General features: G+C 49.0%; 1 protein-coding gene and 1 long non-coding RNA gene across 2 annotated transcripts in view; both read left to right on the forward strand.

The window, feature by feature from the left end:
* The window catches only part of LOC127470012 (uncharacterized), a 49,538-nt gene extending 34,151 nt beyond the window's left edge, over nucleotides 1-15,387 (forward strand). Inside the window, exon 3 of the long non-coding RNA XR_007904141.1 lies at nucleotides 15,161-15,387. This is a non-coding gene — a long non-coding RNA (uncharacterized LOC127470012). The remainder of the gene's footprint in view (nucleotides 1-15,160) is intronic.
* A 60-nt stretch (nucleotides 15,388-15,447) lies between these two features.
* On the forward strand, nucleotides 15,448-22,727 carry ELFN2 (extracellular leucine rich repeat and fibronectin type III domain containing 2). Its single transcript, XM_051785035.1, has one exon. The coding sequence runs from the start codon at nucleotides 15,777-15,779 to the stop codon at nucleotides 18,201-18,203; it is 2,427 nt and encodes an 808-aa protein (XP_051640995.1). The 5' UTR covers nucleotides 15,448-15,776; the 3' UTR covers nucleotides 18,204-22,727.
* The last annotated feature ends 384 nt before the right edge of the window (nucleotides 22,728-23,111 follow it).

Consider the following 23,111-nt stretch of genomic DNA (forward strand, 5'->3'; position numbering starts at 1 on the left):
CAGGCACTCTACAAATTCACAGCATCTCTGTGGCACAGTGGCAGCCACCACACATGCCCTGTGACTCCTTGTTGGGATTGAGCTGGACATTACCTCTCTGCACAATGTTCTGTAAAAGTTTTCATGCCTACAGAGCCTCCCAGCTCCAGCACCTCATCTTTTCCAGCTCAATCTTAGTGCCTTTGTTTCCACCCAACCCCTTCTTTTTTTTTTTTTTTTTTTTTTTAATCTCAATGTCAGTATCAGCAGCAACCAATGGGTTACTGGCATCACCAGCCTCTCAGGGACACCCCTTGTCTCAGCAGTGTCTCCCCCCATGTCACTGTCCTCAGAGAGACATCTTACCCTGCCAGACTGAGAGAGACAAACTGAGAGGAAATTCCATCTGTCTCTGCCATGGACTTTGCCTCTCCATTGCAGAAGTTGCAACACAGAAGCCAATTAGGAGTCTGATTTCCAGGAATACCAAACTATCTATGCCTGAGCAAACTCTGACATCAGACCTGCATCCTGACATCTCCCCTGCATCCTTGGTAGTTCCAGCCTGTTATGGGCTGTGGGATAAGGAAGACCAGATCATGGTATGGCTGAATAGCAACTTTGCCTTGCTACAAGGCTATTTGTGCTTCCAGCTCTCCAGAGAGCAGCTTTGAGGCTGTGAGGGGCAGTTGAAAAATCATCTCCTTCCTTCTACTTGACCTAAAGAAGATCTCTGGGGCCAGTATTTTGGATTCACTGGACATGGAGACTTTCTCCAAAGGCTAGTGTTTAGGCTGATGATACTGAGGTTCCAGCAGGCTGGAGGAGGGGGAGGGAAAGAGACTCTACAACTGGCCTTCTGGGGTGGAAATTGTGCTGGCAGACTCAAGACGAGTCCACACAGTTGGAGGTTGGTATCTGCAGCAGGCCAGTTTATGTGACCCGAGGGCTCACTCTGATGTTGGGAATGAAGGCCATCTCTCCCAGCTACGGATATGACTGCTGAGAAAGGGCTGAGTTTATTTTGTTGATCAGCTGAAGGGGGGTGGTGGTGGTGTGTAAGAACCAGTCACTACGATGTGCTGGAAGAGAATTTGCAGAGAGGATTATTTGCTAAGTAACCAATAGGGGGATTGTGATCCCTTAGAATCATAGCTGGTTGGGATGTGTCGATCCGATGGCAGGGGAGATTCTCTTGCTGACACAAGCTGGTGAGCCCCGTGACTCTCAGTTGCACTTCAGACCCCAACTAGAAAGTGTCTGGTGCACAGGAGCTTTGTACCTATGAAATAAGAAGTCCAGCTTCTTTTGAGAGTGAGAGAGCAGCTAGGGGACCCCCAGCTCCAGAGGTGTATTTGTGGTGGGAGGAGAGGACGTGTGTATGTGCTGGTGTTCCTCAGGCTGTGTGCTGTCAATATGACTGCATGCATGCCTGTTTGGCTGTTGCATGAGAGGAGGCTGTATTTGTCTGGGTACAATTCAGGCCTCATTCCCTTTTCATCGTGATGGTGCTTTTTTACCATGTGGCTCCTGCAAACAGCCAAACAAACAAACAAACACACACATGGGAATCCAAACTCCCTATTACCACCACATTGCAGATGCAGCCTGGTTTGGCCTGTATTTCTCCCGTTGCCACAGCAACGGTAAGCCAGAGAGTAAATCAGAATATCCTTTCTGGTGCTCAACACCCCCATATGGCAAAATAAATGACAGCGTGGAAAGCCTGGTCTGTCTCCCCTAACTCTCCTTTCCAACTCGAGTTCAGCACAGACCCTCCAGAGACCTGTCATGTGCCTGTCAGAGCCCAGAGGAGATCACAAGCCTCCTCCATACGGCGTGAGGGAACACTGTCTCTGCTGTGACCAGCAATCCCCCTTATTCCCTCCTCCAGTTGCCGTGTCTCTCATTGAGAACGTTTAGGTCTGAATCAATGTTCACTGTTCATGGTCTCAGCTCAGCTGGCTTTTAACAAGATGAGTCCCGTCAGCTCCACTAGAGACCAAACAGTATCCAAACCAGGCTTAGCAACCTGCTTCTTGCTTCAGCAAACTCTGCTTACAGCTGGGAGAAACAGAGCCTTTCGAGAGGAGCAAAGCAATTAAAGCACATTTAGGACCAGGACTCCTGTCCAGCTGAGCTCAGAAATATGCTCGCTGGGACAGCTGCCAAAAGGGCTCCACCAGCTACGTTTTGTGTTGGCCTTGGGCACTTCTGAAGTCAGTGATGTGCTTAAGAGAGAGATCTATCTGTCCAGAGAGGAGTCCTTGGGAGGAGAGGAGGGACGCTGTTCCTAAGAACTGGTGTGGGGCAGTCCCCTAGAAGTAGAGAAGAAGCCAGATCTGCAATTTCTACAGCAGCTCTTTCTACATGCCTCCTAGTCTGGATATTTCTAGGTGCTACTAAAACCCTGGAGGATGACCTGCATCCCCTTTTATGCCAGCAGATGATTAGAGCGTATCCATCACTTCTGCCTCCCCCAGCTTTGGCTGTGACTACCTTCATTGGGAATTTCACTCTGTTCTTTGGCTCAGTTTCTCCTGAGAATCTGATTTATGGCTCCCCAGTGATTGCTAATGTGTAAATACAGTGTGCTTCGGCATGGCAATGTGAATGCCCTAGTGCATTGAAGCTGTTAACCCTTCAGCAGCTGAAGATCCTCTCCACACCTCCCTGTTGAGAGAGCTGCCTTGTTAGACAGGGTGAGGGTCCATGGGAGCCCAGCCTGGCTCTCGGCATGCTTACAGAGAGGTGCAGATGGCTAGACTCAGAGGCCTCCTCAGGCTTCTGTGGTGGGAAAGGGATGAAGCAGGACCAGCCCAAAGAAAAAGCAGAAAGGGCCATTTCATGATTAAATGGTGGAGCACAGCAGCAGTGTAAAAATACACATATATCACAAGCCTTAATTAACACAGGCGAAGGGAAAAGGAGAAAAAAAGCCACTTTTTAAAGGTTTCACAGAGACTATAAACTGGCAACAGAGAAAAAAAATGTAATACATGCAAATTAATGGCATAAATTTAGGGTTACTTAACTTCACAAATGTTAACAAGCTCATAAAAAAAAAAGTTATTCTTTCTCAGTTTCCTGTCACTGTTTGTTTAATTTTCTCTCTCGCTCTCTTTTTTCCCTCTGTTGAGAAGATTATGTTTTCAGTATATTCCTCCTAAATTAATTCTGGCTCTCTCTCTTCCTTCTCCCTCCCTCCCCTCTTTCATCTCTTTCTCTGTACCTACCTCTGTCTGTTTGCCTTCCTTTTCTGCCTATCTATCATATTCTTAGTGTCCCCATCATCATAGTACCTACTCTTGGATACAGTACTGTCTCCTTTCTCTCCCTGTTTCCTTGCCTGGCTCTCCCCTGCTTCCAGCCCACCCTTTGCCCTAGCTCTCAGGCTGCTCCCTTCTTCTCCTGGTTTTTTTTTTTTTCCACATTTTTTTTTTCACCTCAATTTTTTTTTTCTGTAGCAGTCTGTATAACTCCAGCCCGGTAATTTCCAAACGTGCATTTTTCCCTGCCACTGGCAGACAAAGAAGGCAAGGAGCAAATTAAGTGGTCTCCGGCTGAACTGCTCGTTTATCAACCGTTTGAATGGCTGTTTGTTGCTGCAGACTGTATAGCTGGAGGCAGCGGTAAGGGTGTGTGGGCAGGCTGCGTTGGTACGCCACAGCCCCACTTTGAAACAGCTGTCACAATTCCCCCTACACCGTCCCCTTTATTCAAGGCTCTACCTCTGTACAATGGTGTATAATAAAGGGCAAGGTAGCTCCTTGCTGAGCCTGGGAAGTCATGAGCCCCTGAGGTCACGGTGTCTCTGCTTCCCGCGTGTTTCTTGCTTTGCTTACAGATAAAACTAAGTTTAGAAAACTCAGGCAATTGCCAGTTTAGCTCTGCCAAAACTCATTTCTCCGGAAAGAGGACATATGCCTTTTGTTCTGCTTCTTTTAAAGGCACCAAGGACACCCCAAGTTGCATTACTTGTGACGTAACTCGTCCTGTCCATGATGCTACAGCGTTCTGTTCTTAGGCTCTTGTTCTCATTGCTTAAAGGGAAGATGGTTAAAAAAAATATCTCATTTTGACTTATGGACCAGACTGAGTCATAGGAAGACATCATTAAAAAAGAGAGGGGGTGGATATCATCGTTTTTGGCCACAAGCCATCCTTGGAGCTTTCAAAGTTGCCTGTAAATATTACTGCCAGCTCTGTTTCAGTATCAGAGACAGCAGTCCTGGCCAATAGCTTTTCTCCTCAGTGGCCCAATTCAGTATTTCAGAATACTGGAGAAAAGAGGGGGAAGTTAGTGTTTTATTCAACATAGCAACCTCAGGAAATGGGAGGTGAAATTACAAGTTGGAGTCCCCGGGCAGCAGTGAAAATATGAAAATCCAAACAAGCAAAGGGAAAAAAAGGAAAAGTCTGAATTTCTCAAAGCAAGAGAAAGGATGTTGGTGAGTGGGTAACAGAGAGGTTAGGAAGAGGAAGCACAGAGGGAGAATCTGTTATGTTTGGAAGATGTCGGAACCATCAACACAGATGTTGCAGAAGAAAGCAATTGAGAAGCTGAATGGGACTTGCATGGGTTTACAGTTGGGTGCATGCTTAAGTATGTTGCTAAATGGAGACCTGAATGAGTGAGAACAAGAAATAATCATGCGGGAGTCCCCATGCAGTATCAGTCTGTCCAGATTGACATCACAGGCTTTCCCACTGATATAAATCGTTGCTTTTCCCGGGTAGGAAATGAGTCAGGGTGACTCCAAAGCTCAGGTTTTGGCCTATGCAGATTAAGAGGAGTAGTAAGGAATAAATAAAATATGGCATATGCAAGGGTGACTAAGGACTAGAAGAGAAACAAAGAACAGTGTGGGGGAAGAAATAGGACCACAGTGAGGAACAAGGAAGGGCTGCCAGATGAATTCCTTGCTGAGGCTACCTGGAGAGAGATTTAGGGGGATGTGGCATCATTCCTTGGCCATGAAGTGCATATTACCTGGGTTAGTGGGTAAGATGTTTACGTGCCCGTATTAACTGAGTGATGCTCCTCTTTTTTTGGTCTTTTCTGCTTGGAAACAGTCTGGAGCAAAGTTTTTTTCTCACTGAACATATTTGCAGCACCTATGAAACCAGAGACCCAATAGCAAATTCAACCTCTATGTACTCTGCTATTGACAGCACTGAAGAGTCACAGCAGAGAATAGGTGGGGAAAAAAGATGGAAACCTGGACTGAGCAAGAACAAAGGAAAGGGTGGAGTGTTTTTTAAATTAAGCTGTCCCCTATTTTTGATTACATCATAGCTAGAATTAGCTGTGGCCTACATAATTAAAATTGAGGATGTCAAGGTACCAGCAGGAACAATTATTTTGTTGTGTTATTTGCATGGATCATCTATTTGCTGCACAGCTGCTGTAGGAAATGCAACACCATGAGTAGACATATAATTGTAGAGAGGGGGGATGAATAAACGTGTTTCAAAGAACAAGGAGAATTCTAAATGTCAGCAAAGGGGTACGTGACTCACTCATTGGGAAAATACTATTATTGGATACATAAGTAGGACTGTACAAAGCACTCAGAGGAGGGATGCTACTAGAAAAAAGGAGAATTAATAAATGAAGGTAACATTTGGGTAAGTGACAGTGAATGAATGAGGAGATGTGCTATAAGTGCCATGAGCCAACACAGGGCCTTGAAGGGAAAGCAGACGGAGAGTGTGGGGTGAGGATGGCGAAGGATGAAAAGATAGAGATCATGGACGCTGAGGAGGAGCATTACTGGAGACTGCTGAAATACAATGGAACGGATGAGCGTTTGTTAAAAAACTACTTGGCTTTCGGCAGAATAATGGTGACAGAGCGTGTCTGTTCTACTGAGTCAGGATTAAAGAAATAAATGAGGTGGAACTCCATGGGAGGAGAGGAAATGGTTGTGCTGAGGAGGCAGGAGGAGGCCCAGGACCCAGCTGGAGGTCTGCAGAGGTGGGTTAGGCTGCAATGGATGAGTGGTGTGGAGGAATCCTGCCCTGTTTCTCAAAAGGAAAAAGCAGTGTCTAAGTGTAACAGACAATGTTGTATAGGTTACAGACACAGTTGAAATGAGCAGTCAGGATCAAGGCATTTTGCATGATTTCAAGGCAGGCATTGAGAATAATTAACTAATGCTCCTGGTTCAGTCGACAACAAAGTTGCAGACTTACTGAGTCCAGAACATGTTGAACTCGAAACTTTTCAGTTGTCTAATCCAGGACACCATCCCAACAGACCCATTTCACATGTCTGGCTGGTCATCCTCACAGCCTGAAACTCTGTGTGCTAACATATCTGCCCAAGTAGAGGCCAAGGAGTCCAGCCGCTTCTGTGAATGGATCAGTCCAGTTTACATCTGGAACCAGGGGATCTCCAGTCCTGGAGGAGGAGATTCTCAGAGCCTTTAATTTGAGTCCAACTGGGAGCAGTTCTTATTTTGGTTTTGAAACCCCAAATTTCCAGCAAGCTGCTTTTCTGGCTGGCTAGGGTTGATTGAGTCGGTAGAGAGACAGATGTAGGTGGATAATGGGGGAAGGGGGTGGTAAGTGGCAGAGCTATTGCCTTCGTGAGAGGCAACAATGCTGTATAAGTACTGCCAGTCCCCATTCAGTGAGCAAGTGGTGAGTCAGGGGCAGGTACTGAGTCAGCAAGAAGGCGGACGGGTAGGTGGGTGGGTAGAGCACCCTGGCTAGCTCAGTACAAACCACTCAGCTGCACCGTTGCACTCAGCTCCCTGTGGGAAAGTTGCAGGCAGTGGTTCAGACTACTGCATCAGTTTCTCCCCTTCCCATGCAATTCCCCTGGCTCCTTTTTTGAGCCAGTGGGGCTTCAGAGAGGGTCCCTGACCATAGCCTCTGATGGCCACATATTTTCCTGACATGTTTATGAATCTACTTGCAAACACTACCTCTCTGTGAGGTGTGATAATAAAAGAAGAGGAATGCAAACAGCTGATGAAGGTAGAGACAGCCCTTCAGCCTGTCTCACCCCAAAGATACCACTCATGCAGTCAGGGAGGTGGTGAAAGGTAGGAGGGGGGAGAGAGAAAAGAAAGAAAGAAAAATAGAAATGAGGTAGAAACAAGAACGAGAGAGAGAAAATATTTGAGAGATGAAAAGAAATTACCATACGGCAGGATCCTGTTATTCAACCTAATTTTCAAAGGACTGCAGCTGTCGCACTGAGATAATCTGTTAATTATAACAGTCATTGTGTTTTGGCAATGGAAGAAAAAAACAGGCTCTAAACAAGGCAAGGTAGTGGGGAAAAGAGAGGGGAGGCAGGGCTGTGTCAAAATGCATGTCAGATGTTAGCTTGAAATGTAGGTGGGTGAGCTGGCCAGGAGGAGGGTCCCTTCCCAGCAAGGCTGAGCTGTGCCATTGCCTTGCAGGTGGAGGATGGAAGGAAGGTAGAAGTACCCATGTAGAAACATAGTGCCCTGTCCAGTGTGGGGCTACTCCCCTTGCTGAATCAAGGCATACATTGACCAGAGGAAGAGCTTTGAGGGGCTGAAATGTCCCCATTAGCCTGTGCTGCCACAGTATTTCACTCTTGGGTCACCTAAAACAGCTTCCCCAAACCTTTCCTCTGCTTCTGCCCTACACCAGATTTGGACTGCTGTATTTGATCCACCCTCTGTAACAGCCTCTGTTTCTGGTTGACCCTCCATTTTCAGAAATCCTGATCACAGGGGCTGCCCCATCTTTTTACATCTTGCGGATTAATGACTGTGGATAACAACACATGACTGTCAGAGACACCCTGTCTGGGAAGGTCGTGCAAGGGCAGTCCCTTCCTCTCACAGAAGTGGTGGCTTAACCTCCAGAATTTTCATGCTGGAGTGGCTGCTTGTCCTACTTGGAGAGAGGTCTCACTGCCAGTGAGGGAACCTCTCTCAGATGGCGCCCAGGGCAAGGTTGACTGGAAGGCGAGAGAATGTTGAAGGATGCTTGAATGCCAGTGCTTGTGCTCCACACGAGTTTGTAGGCCTGGAGGTGCCCTACACAGGACAAATGACTGCCAGTCACCTCGTGAAGTGATTGCCACTCCAGGACCTATGTGATTCCTTAGGCTCTGAGTCCCTCCAGTAAGAGACAGCAGTGAGCTATAAAGAAGGATCCATGCCCTTTCCTGCCCTACCTGCAGGGTAGCATGTTTGAGGGCACTCCAAACTGGCACTGCTGGGTTGCTGAGGATGTATGCAGCACCCAGAAATACTGGAGGTATGCTTGGTTTGAGTCAGGGCATCGCTCCAATAGCTTGTGGTCTTGCTGTTCATAGCCAGATTGGTGAAAGCCAGTTGTTGTTGCAGTAAATAGAGCAGCAAGGCTAGCACAAGACAGCAGAGACATCACAATGACCCTGAGGGGATGGAGGTCTTCGCAGTGACATCACATATAGGCCAGGAATTTTTCCTGGTCTCATGCCGAACATGCTGCATGGGAGCATACAACAGACACAGTGCCCCCACCCTGCTCCCTGCAACAGCTCCCTCCCATGCACCCAAAGCCCCCATTCCAGGCCTGTTACCTGCAGCAGCTCACACACACATTCATGCAGAGCTGCCACTCCTGTCCCTTTACCCCTTGCCAGCTCACAGAGCAGAGGTCATTCCTTGTCCCCTGCAGCAGCTCCTTCCCACGTGCCTGCCCTCACACACTGCTCCCTACAGTGATTCACATCAGGGGACACATACAGAAGGAGTGCTCCCACCTCTTTTCCTACAGCCTTTCTCCCATGCACACACTCGCACAACCATGGTTGTCTCCCATGATCCATGCACCCCCACACGCAGCCCGCGCTCCCATCCCGTCCCCTATGGCGCTTGTCACACAGCCAAACACTCCCACCCCTTTCTCCACAGTGACTGCTTCATGCAAACACACATGCATACACATATACACTCACAAACAGCGCTTTGCCTGGTTCTCCATGGCAATTCCTCCCTCCTCAGGAGCCGGCACTCATTCTTTGCTTCACAGAGTGATTAACCCACATATGCTCCCAGCCCACACATCCACCCCATCATCCGTAGTGACTCCTCCACATGTACACCCCCTCCACCTCGCACTCCTGGAGCCGACACTGCCACCTCTTTCTCTGCAGTGACTCGCAGCCATGCATGTGCACAAGGCAGAGCCAGCCTTGCTGTTGCCCTCCCTACGGCCAGTCCCTGCAGACAGTCACACAGAGCCCATGCTCCTTCCCCATGGCCAACAGGAATTATTTCTAAGCCTTTCTACTGCCTCATGTCTGGGCTCGTGGGATGACAACAAGGGAGGGGGTGATGTTTCCCAGGCCCCCCTTTCCCTTCTGGAGGAAAAGAGCTGAAGGCAACCTTATTGCTGATAATATTTTTTTATGGCACCTGTAATCTCTTGACATTCCCTTCTACCTGAAGAATGCAGTTCCCCAAGCCCACCCCCATGTACAGGCTTCTGTGGACTGCTGTTGCAGGCTGTCTGGGTGGAGCTGGCTTGATGCAAATCCCCCTTAATCTTCAATAATCATATTAATATAAAAGGTAACCATTTCACTTTGGAAAACAAAAGTGGCTTTCTGGCCTGCCAGGGAACCACTGGCATATGAAAGACCTCTCTGCCAGTATTTATCACTCTAAAATAAGATTTATGCTTCTAAAGCTCTCTCTTTTCTTTCATGCTTATGAGCTGCTTCATTTTTCTCCCCTGAGCCTTCCCATTCTCTCTCTCTTGCTGCCTAACAAATTAGGCATCTAATCGCTGTTGGGGAGGCGCGATGGGAGAGCAGGGGGTTTATATACAGCGTCGTGTTGGGTTTTTTTCATGGTTAGTCTTTAAGCTGTTTGGACAGAAAAGGTTTGGAGTCAATGGCTGTGCATTTGCTTGAGTCTGGGTGCGTGTGTATGGCATCTGAATTCTTCCCATGCCCCAAATCGGCCAAAGGGCAGGACTGCAGAGCAGCATGTCCTTGGGGCAATACTATAGCCTATATTTCAGCCCTTTCCCCTTCTCCATTGTTTCTGGATGGAATTTGATCTTTGTGAGCATCCTTGCAGTGGTGTCCTGCAAGAAGCAGCTGAGACCTTTTTTGGCTTTTTGTGCTTCCTCACCACAGTGTCCTGCTGGGATCCTAGTGCTTTGGGCTTCCTCATGTCGGGGACAGGTGGAGTTTGGGAGCTGCAGTCTTCCTCCTGACTCATGGTAGGGCAAGCCCAGCTTTCAGAGGGATGATTTTTCTTCCAATGGGCACTGTGGATTTGTATATGGTGAAATGAACCTGACCAGAGTTGAAGTGTGACATTTCTCTTGCAACAGCATTCTACCAAAATTCACAGAGCCTCTAATGTTGAGTGGACACCCTTCAGCAGGACTCAGAAATCAGTTCAACCCCTGTAAGGGATGAAGGCTTCGTATGGTTAAGGACATGGGAACATCTTTTTTGCGTGGCTTTCTAGTGTGGCTCTACAGCTCCTGTGACCTGGGTTTTTGAAGCTACAGGGCCAATTTTAAACAAACATGACATTGGGATGGAACTCAGAGATGTTGAGATCTTATGTGTTCCATGAAATAGGGGGATAAATTAGAGGATAGCGAACATGAAAGAGCAACCTTTACCGAGACCCATTAAAGGAAAGAGTATTGGGTGAGCTCAACCCTTGGTGAACATCAGAGAATCTGCAGTAGAAGGTATTCTCTGTCTCTCTTTCTCTCTCACAAATGTCTTCCGTGCCACAAAACCACAGGTCGTCTTGCTTTCTTCTCCCTCTTCTCTTGGTCTCAGACTTCCCAGGGCTTCTGAAGTACCTCTGGGCACAGTCACAGGTTCTTTACTCCATGACTTGATGGTAACTCCTGCAATAAACAGGAACATCCCTGGAAGCAGCACGGCTGAGAGAGAAGGGGCTGCTGTTGTGTAAGTGTCAGAACAGTGCTGCAAGCTTCTCCCTTGGCACTATGCTTGCACTATAGCCGGGTGCAAAAGCAAAGAGAATCTCTGGGTGGTGATTTAAAGTGCCTACAGTGATGCTCAGACCACTGTGTATTACAGAAACTACCCAGCAGGTACAGAGGGTCCCTTCAAGTAGAGCACCAAATCCCAGTGTCAAGCACCCCTGGGAAAGGCCACTCTTCCAGAAAATAGTTAGAGGACTCCTAGAAGGATCTTAAAGCCAAGAAGGAGAGGCAGAGCCCCTTGGAGATGATGTTTGTGCCTTGAGGCCTGCCAGGAGCAGGCAGCACACTGAGCTGGGAAGAGGGATGATGCTCAGCTGCAGCATGAAGCTTAAGAAAGCAGCAGGAGCTTTGGCCTGGTTTCGGGGTGTCCCCAGAGGAGTCAAGAGTGTTTGGCAGGTTTTTAATGCATGCATTTGTAATGGGAGGCTCTTAGCACCGTTTAAGCAATGGTAGAACTAAGTGCAGGCTTTTCCAGTGCATGGAGCCCCAGGAGGACAAGGTTGACAAGGTCAGAATTTCAGGCCCAAATTGCTGCTGTATGTAGCTTTTCTGGTTTCTTTGTATTCTCTCTCAGTTTTGGCCCTCCCACCCCCTTGGGCCCCATCTTGCCTCTGTCCCTCCTATCCTGCCTGTCCATATTTTCACTGTTTGCATTTTAACCTGTCCTCAACCTGGCCATCTAACTAGTGACTCTAATCCTGTGTCACCCCTTGTGCCACCTTGATGTCCAAGTCAAAGGGATGTCTGTGGCCACCAGGACACCCAGCTTCTGACTCAGATTTTGGGCTCTTTTCCTTCCGTTTCACCTTCCCTTCTCTTTCCTCTGAAGAGTGGAACCATCCCTCCCTGTGGCCTTCTGGTTTTCTCCAAACAAAGTGGTGCAAAGAAACACTGAGGCAACCAGTAGTGGACAATAAACAAGAGCAGAGAATAAAATCGTGGGGAGCTCAGAGCTGATGGGTTGACTTTGTGCCAGCCAAGGAGAGTACAGCCGTTCGTGAGTGCAATGTCACGACTGCTCCTCGATGTTCTCAACTACATGAGGATAGCCAGAAGCCAAGGGCTCATTGTAAAACCCACCTTGGGTGACACTGAAGAGTGTTGGAACCCTACATCTGGGTAAGCCCAGCACATGGAAGTGGTGATCTTGTACCTTCCCTGTAAAACATATCCCATGTCCCAACTTTTCCTCTTGCCCATAAGTTCTCCACAGGTCTTTTATCCCCTTCCTTGGCTCTCCTCTGTGATGGAGTTGTTCATCCTTGCTTTCCCTGCCCGCCCTCCATCCCTGCACCTTCTTGCTCTGTTGCCTGAGAAGCAAGGGAGGGAAACAGCCAACTCCACTGTCAGCACATTTCCAGCCAGCAAAAAGGACAGAGTGTTGCTTCCTTGTGCTGTTGGACTCCAATGCTATATGATTTATGTTCATTTGGCTGTAGACAGTTGAGGGAGGGTATGGTGCTGCCCCCCATTCCTGGCTTCCCTTTGACTATAAAATGCCAGAGTCAGGAAGCAACTGCTCCCTAAAGGGCAGAGCATGGCTGTGGGGGAGCTGGCATTGGCCTGAAACGGGGTCCTGGGCCATGGGCAGGGGTGCAGTAGGCCACAGATTGGGCTGGCCTCAGGGCCCTTGAAACCAGCGTGACAGCAGGGAGACAGGAGCTCTTGGGGGAAGAATGTCAGGGTCTGTGTGTTTCTCACAGAAACTCCCCTAACTGGGGGACCCAAGGGGACCAAGGATTTTGGCTTGAGGAATGGCTTGAGCCTTCCTTTGGCCTGTGGGTGAGGCAAGGCTACACAGCCAAGGTGGGAAGTGGACAGGAAGTAGGTCTCTCTGCATGGTTCCCTTGTTTTTGACACAAAGCAAGGATAAACACCACCTTCATATCCATCCACCCCCTAACCCACCCACCTCTTCCCTTTGCAGGCTAGTAGGACATCTGCCCTTCCAAACCCTCTCTGTTCTGCCTGAGTGCAGCTCCTTGGGAGGGATGGGGTGGCCCTCAGCAATTGCTGGGGCTGCTGCAGAGAAACACGGTCCTGGCCTCAGAGTTTCTCTCTGTGCACCATGAACAAGCTACAGCAGGCAATGGTGACTTCGGCACACCATTTGGAGCAGCCTGCACTACTAGAAGGGGTCAATGTAAGGGAGCTGGGATGTTCCTGTATGGACTTGGATATTGTGCAGAATATTTGGTGAGGTGAGACAGGCAGGCCAAAGCATAATGCTCAGAGAAGGATGCTGGCTAAAATTAGGGCAAAACTTTCTACTGCTAGCTCAGGGGCTGCTCCTGGCCTCTTCTTAGGGTGGACATACTTTGGGCACCAATATGCAAAAAGCATGATGGTATCTGCCACTCCTTTGTTCAGTGGAAGAGATCAGGCCAAGTGAAGGAGCAGTAGAGAGGAAGGTAAAGGGACAGAGATGGTGGGGAGGATCGTATCTGCACAGAGTCACCTCTGGAAACGGTGGGACAAGGCGGGGGACTGGTGTTGAGGAATATCAGAGGCCTGTGGGTCCCAACCTTTAGATGTGCCTCCTATTTGATGCATCTGGGGAAACAGTGTCAGAAAATTATTTCTCATTGGATTGCAAGGCTGAGAAACAAAGCAACAGACTGTAGAAACCTCTGCCTTCTGCTTCAGTGCAGGCTGAGGCAAAGCTGGGGCAGCAGCTGGAGGCCCTCATATGACAACCATAAGTGACATGAGTTTGATGGCCTCAGCTGTGGGGAACAGAGGCTTTCTCTCTGTCTTTTCCATTGCTCTAGCTCTTCTCCCCCTCCCCTTCTCCATCTTGGCTTTACTTTTTGGATTATTGAATATTTAAGTGTTTCTCTGTGACACTATCTCTGATCCCTTAATCCAGCTGACCTGGTAATTCCACAGACCCAAATCAGCTCAGATTTCTCCACGGACGTAAGCCTTGTTCCTCAAGGGTTCACTCCTCCTTCATTTATCTTCCTTCATTTTATTTCTGCCCTTTGTGTCTCTGTACTAGAAATTGGTTCAGCTTTTGCAGCAAGAGCTTCGGCAACATCTTTAGTGAGCAGCGTCTTCCCAAAATAAAGAGGGCAAGAGGAGATCTTTATTTTTCATTAGCCAAGAATCTTTTTCTCTTTTTTTTTTTTATTTTATTGTTTTCTTTCTCCTCAAAATTAAAAAGAAAAAAAAAAACCAGCACAGTGCTCACATGTTTTATCTGCTGCATGAAATTATTTCCTTTGCACTGCCTGAGGACACCTCCGCCAATCTCCTGTTTCAGCACAGTGGGAGAAGGGTTGAAGATGTAGCTGGAGAGAAAGGTGGTCCAGGCTGCCCTTTCCAGTCAGAACCAGGAGCTTGCCCAGAGCCCAGAAATACATTTTTTGTGGTTTAACAAGCAGATGTCACTTTGCCTGCAAGGTGTGTTTTCTCGCACAGGGCCAGTGTTCATAGCCCCCAAGGAGGTGGTAAAGTATGAAGGTGTAAGCTGTGCCCCTCTCTGTGGTGGGGATTAGGTGGGTGATGTGCTTCAGCTCAGGACTGCTGGCACTACTGAGTGAGAGACTGAAGGCTGCTATTTGACACACTGCCTGCACCCTGCTCCCCACCTCCCCATCATGCTCAAGACAGACTGGTTTACCTCAACAGCATTGTCCATGCACCAAGAGGCAGGAACAATTTTTAGAGCAGAAGTGGTTACACGTGGCTTGAATTATTTATCCCTCTTGCATCAAGGGAGGAAGCAAGCAAAAAAAAATTGGGGTTTTTTTTGGGGGGGAAGCTTGTCTTCATTTTCCCTGCTTCATGCATTCTGTGTAAAACATTTTCAGGCAGCTGAAAATTCATGGCTTTGGCTGTGCTTAGGGCTTGCCTTTGTTTACACTAGGAGTTTTGAGCCCCCGCAATAACAGTTTTATATTTCCCACTCTCCCTTCCCTTCCCCTTCTACTCCCACGCCACTGCCTTCTCCCAGGTCTCTGACTGTGATCACACTACTTAAGGAAGCCCAGATACCCTTCTGCATACCCCTGATATGAGATTACACATCGTGAGGGTTCCCTTCTCAAAGTCTTATCAGCGTGACAGGCACTACGACTCCTCTCCTATTTGCACCCCCCATAATGCTGTCTTTTCCTCATATTCCTTTTCTCATGAAACACTGCTGTCTATACTCTTATCTCAAAGACCCTTCCAACTGATGTCTCCTCTTGTCTCCTCTGTGTTTCTTTTCCAGATTCCAGTGACAGATGGATCTTTCTCGTGCACACTTGCTCTTTCCCTCTCTTTATTTTTGTTTTCGACATGTTTGATCTGAAGCTCTGAAGCTTCTCAAAGGGAACCCGGTAAAGAAGGAAGAGAAGGAATAGAAACTGAAGGAGCGTGAGCAGCAGAAGAGGCAGCCCTGCCTTGTTCATCCAGATCACACTGTGAAGGGGTGGGGGAAGACTAGAGCAGAGGGAGGACTTGTGTTTGTTTTGGGGTGGGTTCAGTGTGGGTGGGGGGTGGGTGGGAGGGAGAAAAGTGGAAAAGGTATGTGAGTTGCTCATGAGCATCAAAGAAGATTTATTATCCTCGGCCTGAAATTTTGTTTAGAAAAGAAGCACAAAGTAGTTCCCTTCCAGACCAAACATCCATGGTCATAGATTTTGGGTATTCTGGAAGAAGATTGCATGTGTTCCCCCTCCTCTGTGCTCGTGGCTTGACCCAGAGGGCAAGAAGAAATAATGGTGATGACACCCGATAGGACTGGGGTGCTCATACCCTTCCATTGCTAAACCCCAGCTACTGCCCCTTAGTTTCCTTTTGCTGTGGTCCTGAGTTTTTTGTTGGGGATTTTTTTCCCCATCCTGATGAGGGCACCCTTGCACACCATGCTGTGCCTGGGGTTGTGGGCAGCTGCTCTGCTCTGCTTTTTTTCCCCTGGCACTGTACGAGGTGACTGCTGGCTGATTGAGGGGGACAAAGGTTATGTGTGGCTGGCTATCTGCAGCCAGAACCAGCCTCCATATGAGACAATCCCCCAACATATCAACAGTACGGTGCACGATTTGCGTCTGAACGAGAATAAGCTCAAAGTGGTGCTGTACTCCTCCCTCAACCGCTTCGGCAACCTGACTGATTTGAACCTGACCAAGAATGAGATCTCCTACATTGAGGATGGGGCTTTCATGGGCCAGTCAAACCTCCAGGTTTTACAACTGGGCTACAACAAACTCACTAACCTGACAGAGGGCATGTTGCGGGGCATGGCCCGTCTCCAGTTCCTCTTTGTGCAGCACAACCTAATTGAGCTGGTCACCCCTACTGCCTTCAATGAATGCCCCAGCTTGATTAGCATTGACCTGTCATCTAACCGTCTCAGCCGTCTGGAGGGGAACACTTTCACCAGCTTGAGCAATCTGATGGTGTGTGAGCTGGCTGGCAACCCCTTCAACTGTGACTGTAGCCTCTACAGCTTTCTTAACTGGCTGGCTCTCTTCAATAACGTCACCAAGAACTATGACCGCCTCCAGTGTGAGACTCCACGGGAGTTTGCTGGGTATCCGCTTCTGGTACCCCGTCCTCACCACAACCGCAATGCCATCACCATCTTCCAGTCCATGTGCAGAGGTGGCACAATTCCCTCCCTCTCCAGGGTCAACCCCACTCCTTATACCCCTGACTCCCAGCGAGATCTGGATGAGGGCTCAGCCATCAGCCCTGGGGACTTCCTCTCCGTCAAACCTCCAGCCTCCTCCACCACTGACTCCTCATTCAGTCCCAGCATCAAGCTACATGACGTCACCATCACTTCAGCCATTCTGATGGTAACCATCCCCATGCCCTACAGTAAGATGTATGTGCTGGTCCAATACAACAACAGCTATGTTTCTGACATAGCAACACTGAAGAGCAAGAAGGAATATGTCACTGTCAACAAGCTGAAGGCCCACACTGATTATACGTTCTGTGTGGCCTCTATCCGCAACAACAGGCGCTACAACCATACTTGTCTGACCTTTGCAACCCGAAGCAAAGGCAGGGAGGACCCTATTTCCAGTACTTCCACCACCACACACTATATCATGACCACCCTGGGTTGCCTCTTTGGGATGGTCATTGTCCTGGGGGTGGTGTACTACTGCCTGCGAAAGCGGAGGATGCAGGAGGAGAAACAGAAGTCCCTCAATGTCAAAAAGACCATTCTGGAAATGCGTTATGGGTCAGATATTGATACCAGTACCATGGTCCATCCTTCCCAGAAGCTGGGTGAGCCACCTGTCATTCCTGTCTCACGGATGTCCTCCATCCCTTCCATGATTGGGGAGAAGTTGCCCCCATCAAAGTCAATAGAAACTGGGATGGAGACTCCTAAAGTCACTACTAAAGGTAACTACATTGAGGTGCGGACTGGTGGTGGGGATGGGCTGGAGAGAGCCCAGCGGGATGAGGACCTGAGGGAGCTTGACAATGGGCAAGGTTCAGCTGCTGAGATCTCTACTATAGCCAAGGAGGTAGACAAGGTCAACCAGATCATCAACAACTGTATTGATGCCCTCAAGCTGGACACAGCGTCCTTCCTGGGTGGCGGGACTGGTGTTGACTCAGACATGGCCTTTGAGTGCCAGTCCATCCCAGCTGGTTCCTCAAGTGGGCTAGAGCGGCCCAGCTTTCTTTCCCCACCCTACAAGGAAAGCTCCCACCACCCCTTGCAGCGCCAGCTTAGTGCTGATGCTGCTGTGGCCAGAAAGACCTGCAGTGTCTCCTCTAGTGGTTCCATCAAGAGCGCCAAGGTCTTCAGCTTGGATGTGCCTGACCACCCACCACTCAGCAAGTCTGACTCCAAATACATTGAGAAGGGCAGCCCACTTAACAGCCCTTTGGATCGTCTTCCCTTGGTGTCTCCGAGCGCCATCCACCACTTGGAGGTCAAGCCTTCTTACCATTGTAGTGAACACCGTCACTCCTTCCCGGCCCTGTACTATGAGGAAAGTGCTGACACCCTGAGCCAGCGGGTGTCATTCCTCAAGCCACTCTCCCGGTCCAAGCGAGACTCAACATACTCCCAGCTCTCCCCCAGACACTACTTCTCAGGCTACTCCTCCAGCCCTGAGTATTCATCAGAGAGCACCCACAAGATCTGGGAACGATTCCGGCCTTACAAGAAGCATCACAGGGAGGAGGTTTACATGGCAGCTGGGCATGCCCTGCGGAAGAAAGTTCAATTTGCCAAGGACGAGGATCTGCATGACATCCTGGATTACTGGAAAGGAGTCTCTGCTCAGCAGAAGCTGTGACTCTTCCTCACGAGGAAACAATACAAACCAAGACCCCCCTCCAAGAACCAGAAAAATAAGCCACTTGACTGTGAAAAATAAACCAACAGCAAAATACTCCTGACAAATACAAAACTGACAAAATCTTTTCTTAAAGTTTACAACAACAACAGAAAACTCTCTCACACACAGACACACACACACACACACACGCGCCAAATTGTCTCTACTGTGTTACGGGGACCATTGTTCTGCCTGCAGATGGTTGGGAGGAGCGTCCTGCTCTAACACTGTGGTAACAATATTGGAGTGTGAGTGGGTGGGAATGGCCTGGGAGTGGGTGGTGGTGGTGGCAGGGGAAGGGCAGGAATGGACACTCACTGGGCACGAAACTCAGCTGTGAACTATTCCTCTTTCTGTTCCTGTTGTGGGCTGATTTTTGCTTTTGGGTAGGAGGGCAGGACTTTGGTTTAGAAAGCTTCCCTGTCTACCTGATACGCCTGCTATTCCAAATCTTCCATCACTAACTTTTCCCTCATTTTCTTTGGCAGTGGAGGCTTTTCTCTCTCTCCCATCCCCTTCCAAGACAGGTGGAATTTGCTGGAAGAAGTTCTCTCACTCTTTTTCCTTTGACCTTTCCTACCCCTCTCTATTAAGGCTCCCTAGGCTTGCACTTTCTAGGTACTTCATGAGCCTCCATCCTCCTCAGAGGAAGGAGAGGACATGTGAAGGAACAAGGGAGGTAGGACCTGCCATATAATAGGCTCTGTGCCCTTGCCGTTCCTCCTCCTTCCCTTCTCATGCCATGTTGCTGCTGTTGAACACCAGCAATTCTGGAGTGACAGGCATTCTCCAGGCCTGCTCAGAGCCAGTTTTCTGCTAGTTGGTGGGGGGGAAACGGCTATGAATGTTCTCTTCATTATGGCAAGCCAGCTCCTCAAGGAGTGGTGGAGGAAAATGTAGGAAGGTCTGGTGTCTCAGAGATATAAAGGGTTCCCATCTCTCCATGAATGTCACAGGTCAGAGATGCTCCCCACCATACACACCTATGCTCCGGCTGCCCTTGTGCAGTAAGTTTAATACTCTCTGTTCATGTCCCCCTTACTATGAGGAAGGGACCTGGAGAGGAGCTCAGCAGAACAAGTTCTACATGAAGTTTCTGCAACTCTTCCCAACTGACTTGCACCATGGGCTCTGGGGTGGGTGGGTAGGTGTGCATGAGAAGAGCATCACCCAACCTCCTCACTTCCTCGTGGATGTGAAGAATAGGATTTCAGTTGCTCACCTCACTGGGTTGGCCTCACAGAAAGTCTTCCTCTTAGACCATGGACATGCTGGTATGGATAGGAGATAGCCTAGGGTGAAGACAGGGGCACAGGAAACAAATGGGATGTGAGAATAAGGCCTGGGTGTAGCCCCAGAAAGATGGCCCTGGTAGAAGCTCCCTGTGTGTTCAGCCACACTTTGTGTGCCAGGATAGAAGAGGACACCAGCCTCTGGTGGATGGCAGTGTTGCTTTGACTGCTTAGAGGCCCTCATGAGAGTCAGAGCAACATACCACTTCCTAACTTCTCCACTGCCTCACAGTTAGGTGTTACAAACTTTTCTTAGGGATCCTTTCACATCTTGGTAAAACTCCAGTTTCACTTGTTAGGTCCCAGCCTCTGTCCCTTGGATAGAAGATCTGCTACAGAGTTGGAAATGAGCATACTGCCCTCTCTACCTAGTCCCATTTCTAAGCAGCCCAAGAAAGCACAATCTTGGCACTATCTCCCCCAAAGTTTTGTTGTCAGGCAGGAGTGCTGCCTGTTAAGCACGTCTTTATGCAGCACAGCGGGCCTCCTCTCCATGATCTGCCCTACACCTGACAGTTGTTCACCTCTATCCAGATAAGGATGAGGACCTCTCCTGTGTTGGCCCTCCCTAAGTGGTTATTTCCTCTTTGAGGTGCTCCTCAGAAGCCCCAGTGTTTTTGGGGGCCTGGGAGAAGAATGAGGGTGTAGGAGCTTCTCTGGGAGGGATTTACATGCTGTGTACAGAGAACTTACCTATTATCTGTCAGGTAGTAGCACTGCCAGCTGTGACAGCTGGTTTCTATGCCGCTGGTGATATCATTTTGCCTTCTGTAAGTGAGGAACAGCAGTAGGCAGAGACTCCTTTTCAGTAATACAGGATGTCATGCAGATCCTGATGCGGAAAACCAGAGGGGGTATCCCAAAAGTCAAAACATGTGAAGATCTGTGGTGTTTCTTTTTTGTAGGGATGCTGATGGTAACAATCCTAAGCCAGGTCCTGATCCCATTGCCTCAGACTCCACTGTCAGCCTGCTTCCCCACAGTAAATACATCATTTTGCCTTGAGTCCAGAGGTGTCCATGGTACTGACTCCACACAGTAAGAGCCAGTCCAACCCAGAGGAAAGGGTGTGAGTGCACACGTATGTGTGTTCTATGTGCAGAAGGATGAAGGGAAGTCACAAATGGAAGTCATGTCACTGCTGCCAGGTGTCCCTCCATGTTGGGATCATGCAGCAAATCAAGACAGGTAAATGCTGTGAGAGATGCTTAGGCACAGCAGAGCCTCTCCATCTACCACTTGGAGCAAGCCCAGTGGTCTTCCAGCATGGTAACCATCCAAGCAGAAAAGACTATTGGTTAGGGCACAGAACTGGACAGGAAAAGGAGGATGGCAGGCAAGGGGGGATGGAGTCTTGTTCCTCTCCCCACCTCTTCCCTCCCTGTGCTTCTCTGCTGTATGGTCTTGTAAACAGTTCTGCTCAATCAATACTTTAGGGAGGAGCATTGACCTGTAAAGGTTTCTGCTCCCTTTCCCTATCACCTCAACGAGGCAGAAAAGAAAGGTCAGGGATACAGCTATCATCAGGCCCTTCTTTTTCCTGTGGTAGGGGTGAGGCTGGACAGGGGGGACAAGCCATTTCTCTCCCAGTTGTAGCGCCCCACTCCAAACCAGTGGATGAAGTTTGCACAAGATGGACTGTTCTGTGGGAGGAAGAGGGCAAGGAAGGGAAACAAAGTGTCTCACCTTCCTTCCTCCTCCCTTCTTCTTTGTTCTGCTCCCTCCTCAGGGACGAGGGCTCACAAAGTGATGCCAGCCCTGTCGGAGGAAAGCAGATTTAACGTTCTATTTGCATGATGATTTTACTGTATTTTTCTGAGCAAACACCTGTTGTGTATGTGCCAGTTTGTTGGAATTTAACCTCCTTCCTCAAAGTCTCTCCTGTCCTTGTCCCTGTTTTCTCTGCTCCTTTCATTCATCCCTGATGTGATTTTATGAGACACTCCTATCAGTTTGGGAGGGAACATGCCCCAAAGAGAACCCAACCCAATCAGCCCCATAAAACCTTTTCCTTCTTCTTTCCGGGGTCTCCCTCCCCTTGCCCCAAATGTGGTTTCTCAGCTGCTTTTCAGGGTAATGTGCATAAAGGGGGATGTGTTATATACCAAAGGCCTGCTCTTTCTACTGGCCATCTTTTCTCCTAGTTGTTGAGAAACAGGAGTGAGGCCCATCAAGATAGATCTCATAAGAGAAATGGTCACTACCATCCCTGTGCCCTGGTTGTTCTTTCCTGAAATCTACAAGCAAGGTTATTCTCGGGGAAAAAAGGAATGCTTCAGCTGCAGGGAAACCTCTGATATGGTAAAAACTTGATGTGGAGCTGGTTACAATCACTTAGAAGACTTTCCACCACCTTCCTCTCATTGATTGCATGGAGCTCTGCATTAAGTTTGCCCTACCCATTCTCTGCCCTGGTTTGCCCTGGCAGAGAACAGGGCATGATGAAATCTGAAAAGCCTCTTTGTTGGGAAAAAGTCTGGAGAGACTGTCTGAAGTTTCTAAGCCCTCTATGGCTTGGCTTTAGCAAGTCTCTCAATGCTGCCTTCTCCCAGGGCAAAGTGGATTTCTGGGGAAGAATCAGGACCAGACTCTTTCACACTTTATTTCTGGCTTGATGACTCTTGGCAGGGACAACAGGGGTTTAGTTCACCTCACTGGAAATTGTGAAGGGTGAGGAATGAGGTTGGGTGCAGACCTGCCCTCTACCCCCAAGAAAAGCCTTGGGAGGAAGACTTAACTTGGGTCCTGCATCCAGAAGAGCGAAGGTGAGACCTTAGGTGTGCTGTTCTCATGGGGCAGAGCTCTTTCCCATACCTGATGTTGCTGCCCCAGCTTATGCTGTGGTGCCATGTTCCCTTCTCCCCCTCCCCACTCTTTCATACTGAATAAATCCCTCTCGAGGCAGGTGTGAAATATTCATGACTGACAAATGAAGAATTATGTCGGGCTGAGGAGGCCTCTGTGTGTTTGCAATGCTAATCAGCCTGCCTTCCTGGAGGAGGCTCTTCCTGGCAGGCTTGAGGGAAGAAGCAGAAGATGCAGGAGGGAAGGTGGAAAAGGAGCTGAGAAAGAGAGAGGAGTGGCAGATGCAGCAGGGATGAAGAAGGTGTGGTGAGACCAAGGAGTGGGGAGGCAAGGAGGAACAGGTAGAGGGAAATGGAGAAAGTGGAGAAGAGGGACAGGCTGGAAAGACCCAGGGAAGAGATGGCCGCAGTGGAAAGAATGGGATGGTAAAGGGACTAGTGAGGACAAAGGGACAACTAGGGTTCAGCGCAGGGGTTGAGGCTCTCTGAGAGAAGGTGGGGAGTTAGTCAGCAGTGCCTGGAGAAAGAAATCTGGGCGGACTTCTTGATGAGCTGTGACCCCTCTCTGTAGGGCAGAGCTCAGTGCTACAGGGTGGGCAGCTGCCACATATGCAGGAGCTGGACCCAGAGCCCCGAGAGCACATTTGCCATGCTTGTTGCTGACAGGAAAGCTCAGCTGCATCGGGAAGGACACACAATCTCCAGGAGTTTGGAGAATGTCCCTTCAACCACCACCACCGCCTTCAGCACAAGCCGCAGGCAAGAAGAGC

Source organism: Manacus candei, unplaced genomic scaffold, assembly GCF_025592945.1.
Source record: "Manacus candei isolate 608988 ecotype Guabito, Panama unplaced genomic scaffold, ASM2559294v1 h1tg000018l, whole genome shotgun sequence".
Classification (NCBI taxonomy): Eukaryota; Metazoa; Chordata; class Aves; order Passeriformes; family Pipridae; genus Manacus; species Manacus candei.

Coding starts and splice junctions, on each gene's coding strand:
- ELFN2 (XM_051785035.1), top strand. CDS start 15,777: ATGAGGGCACCCTTGCACACCATGCTGTGCCTGGGGTTGTGGGCAGCT.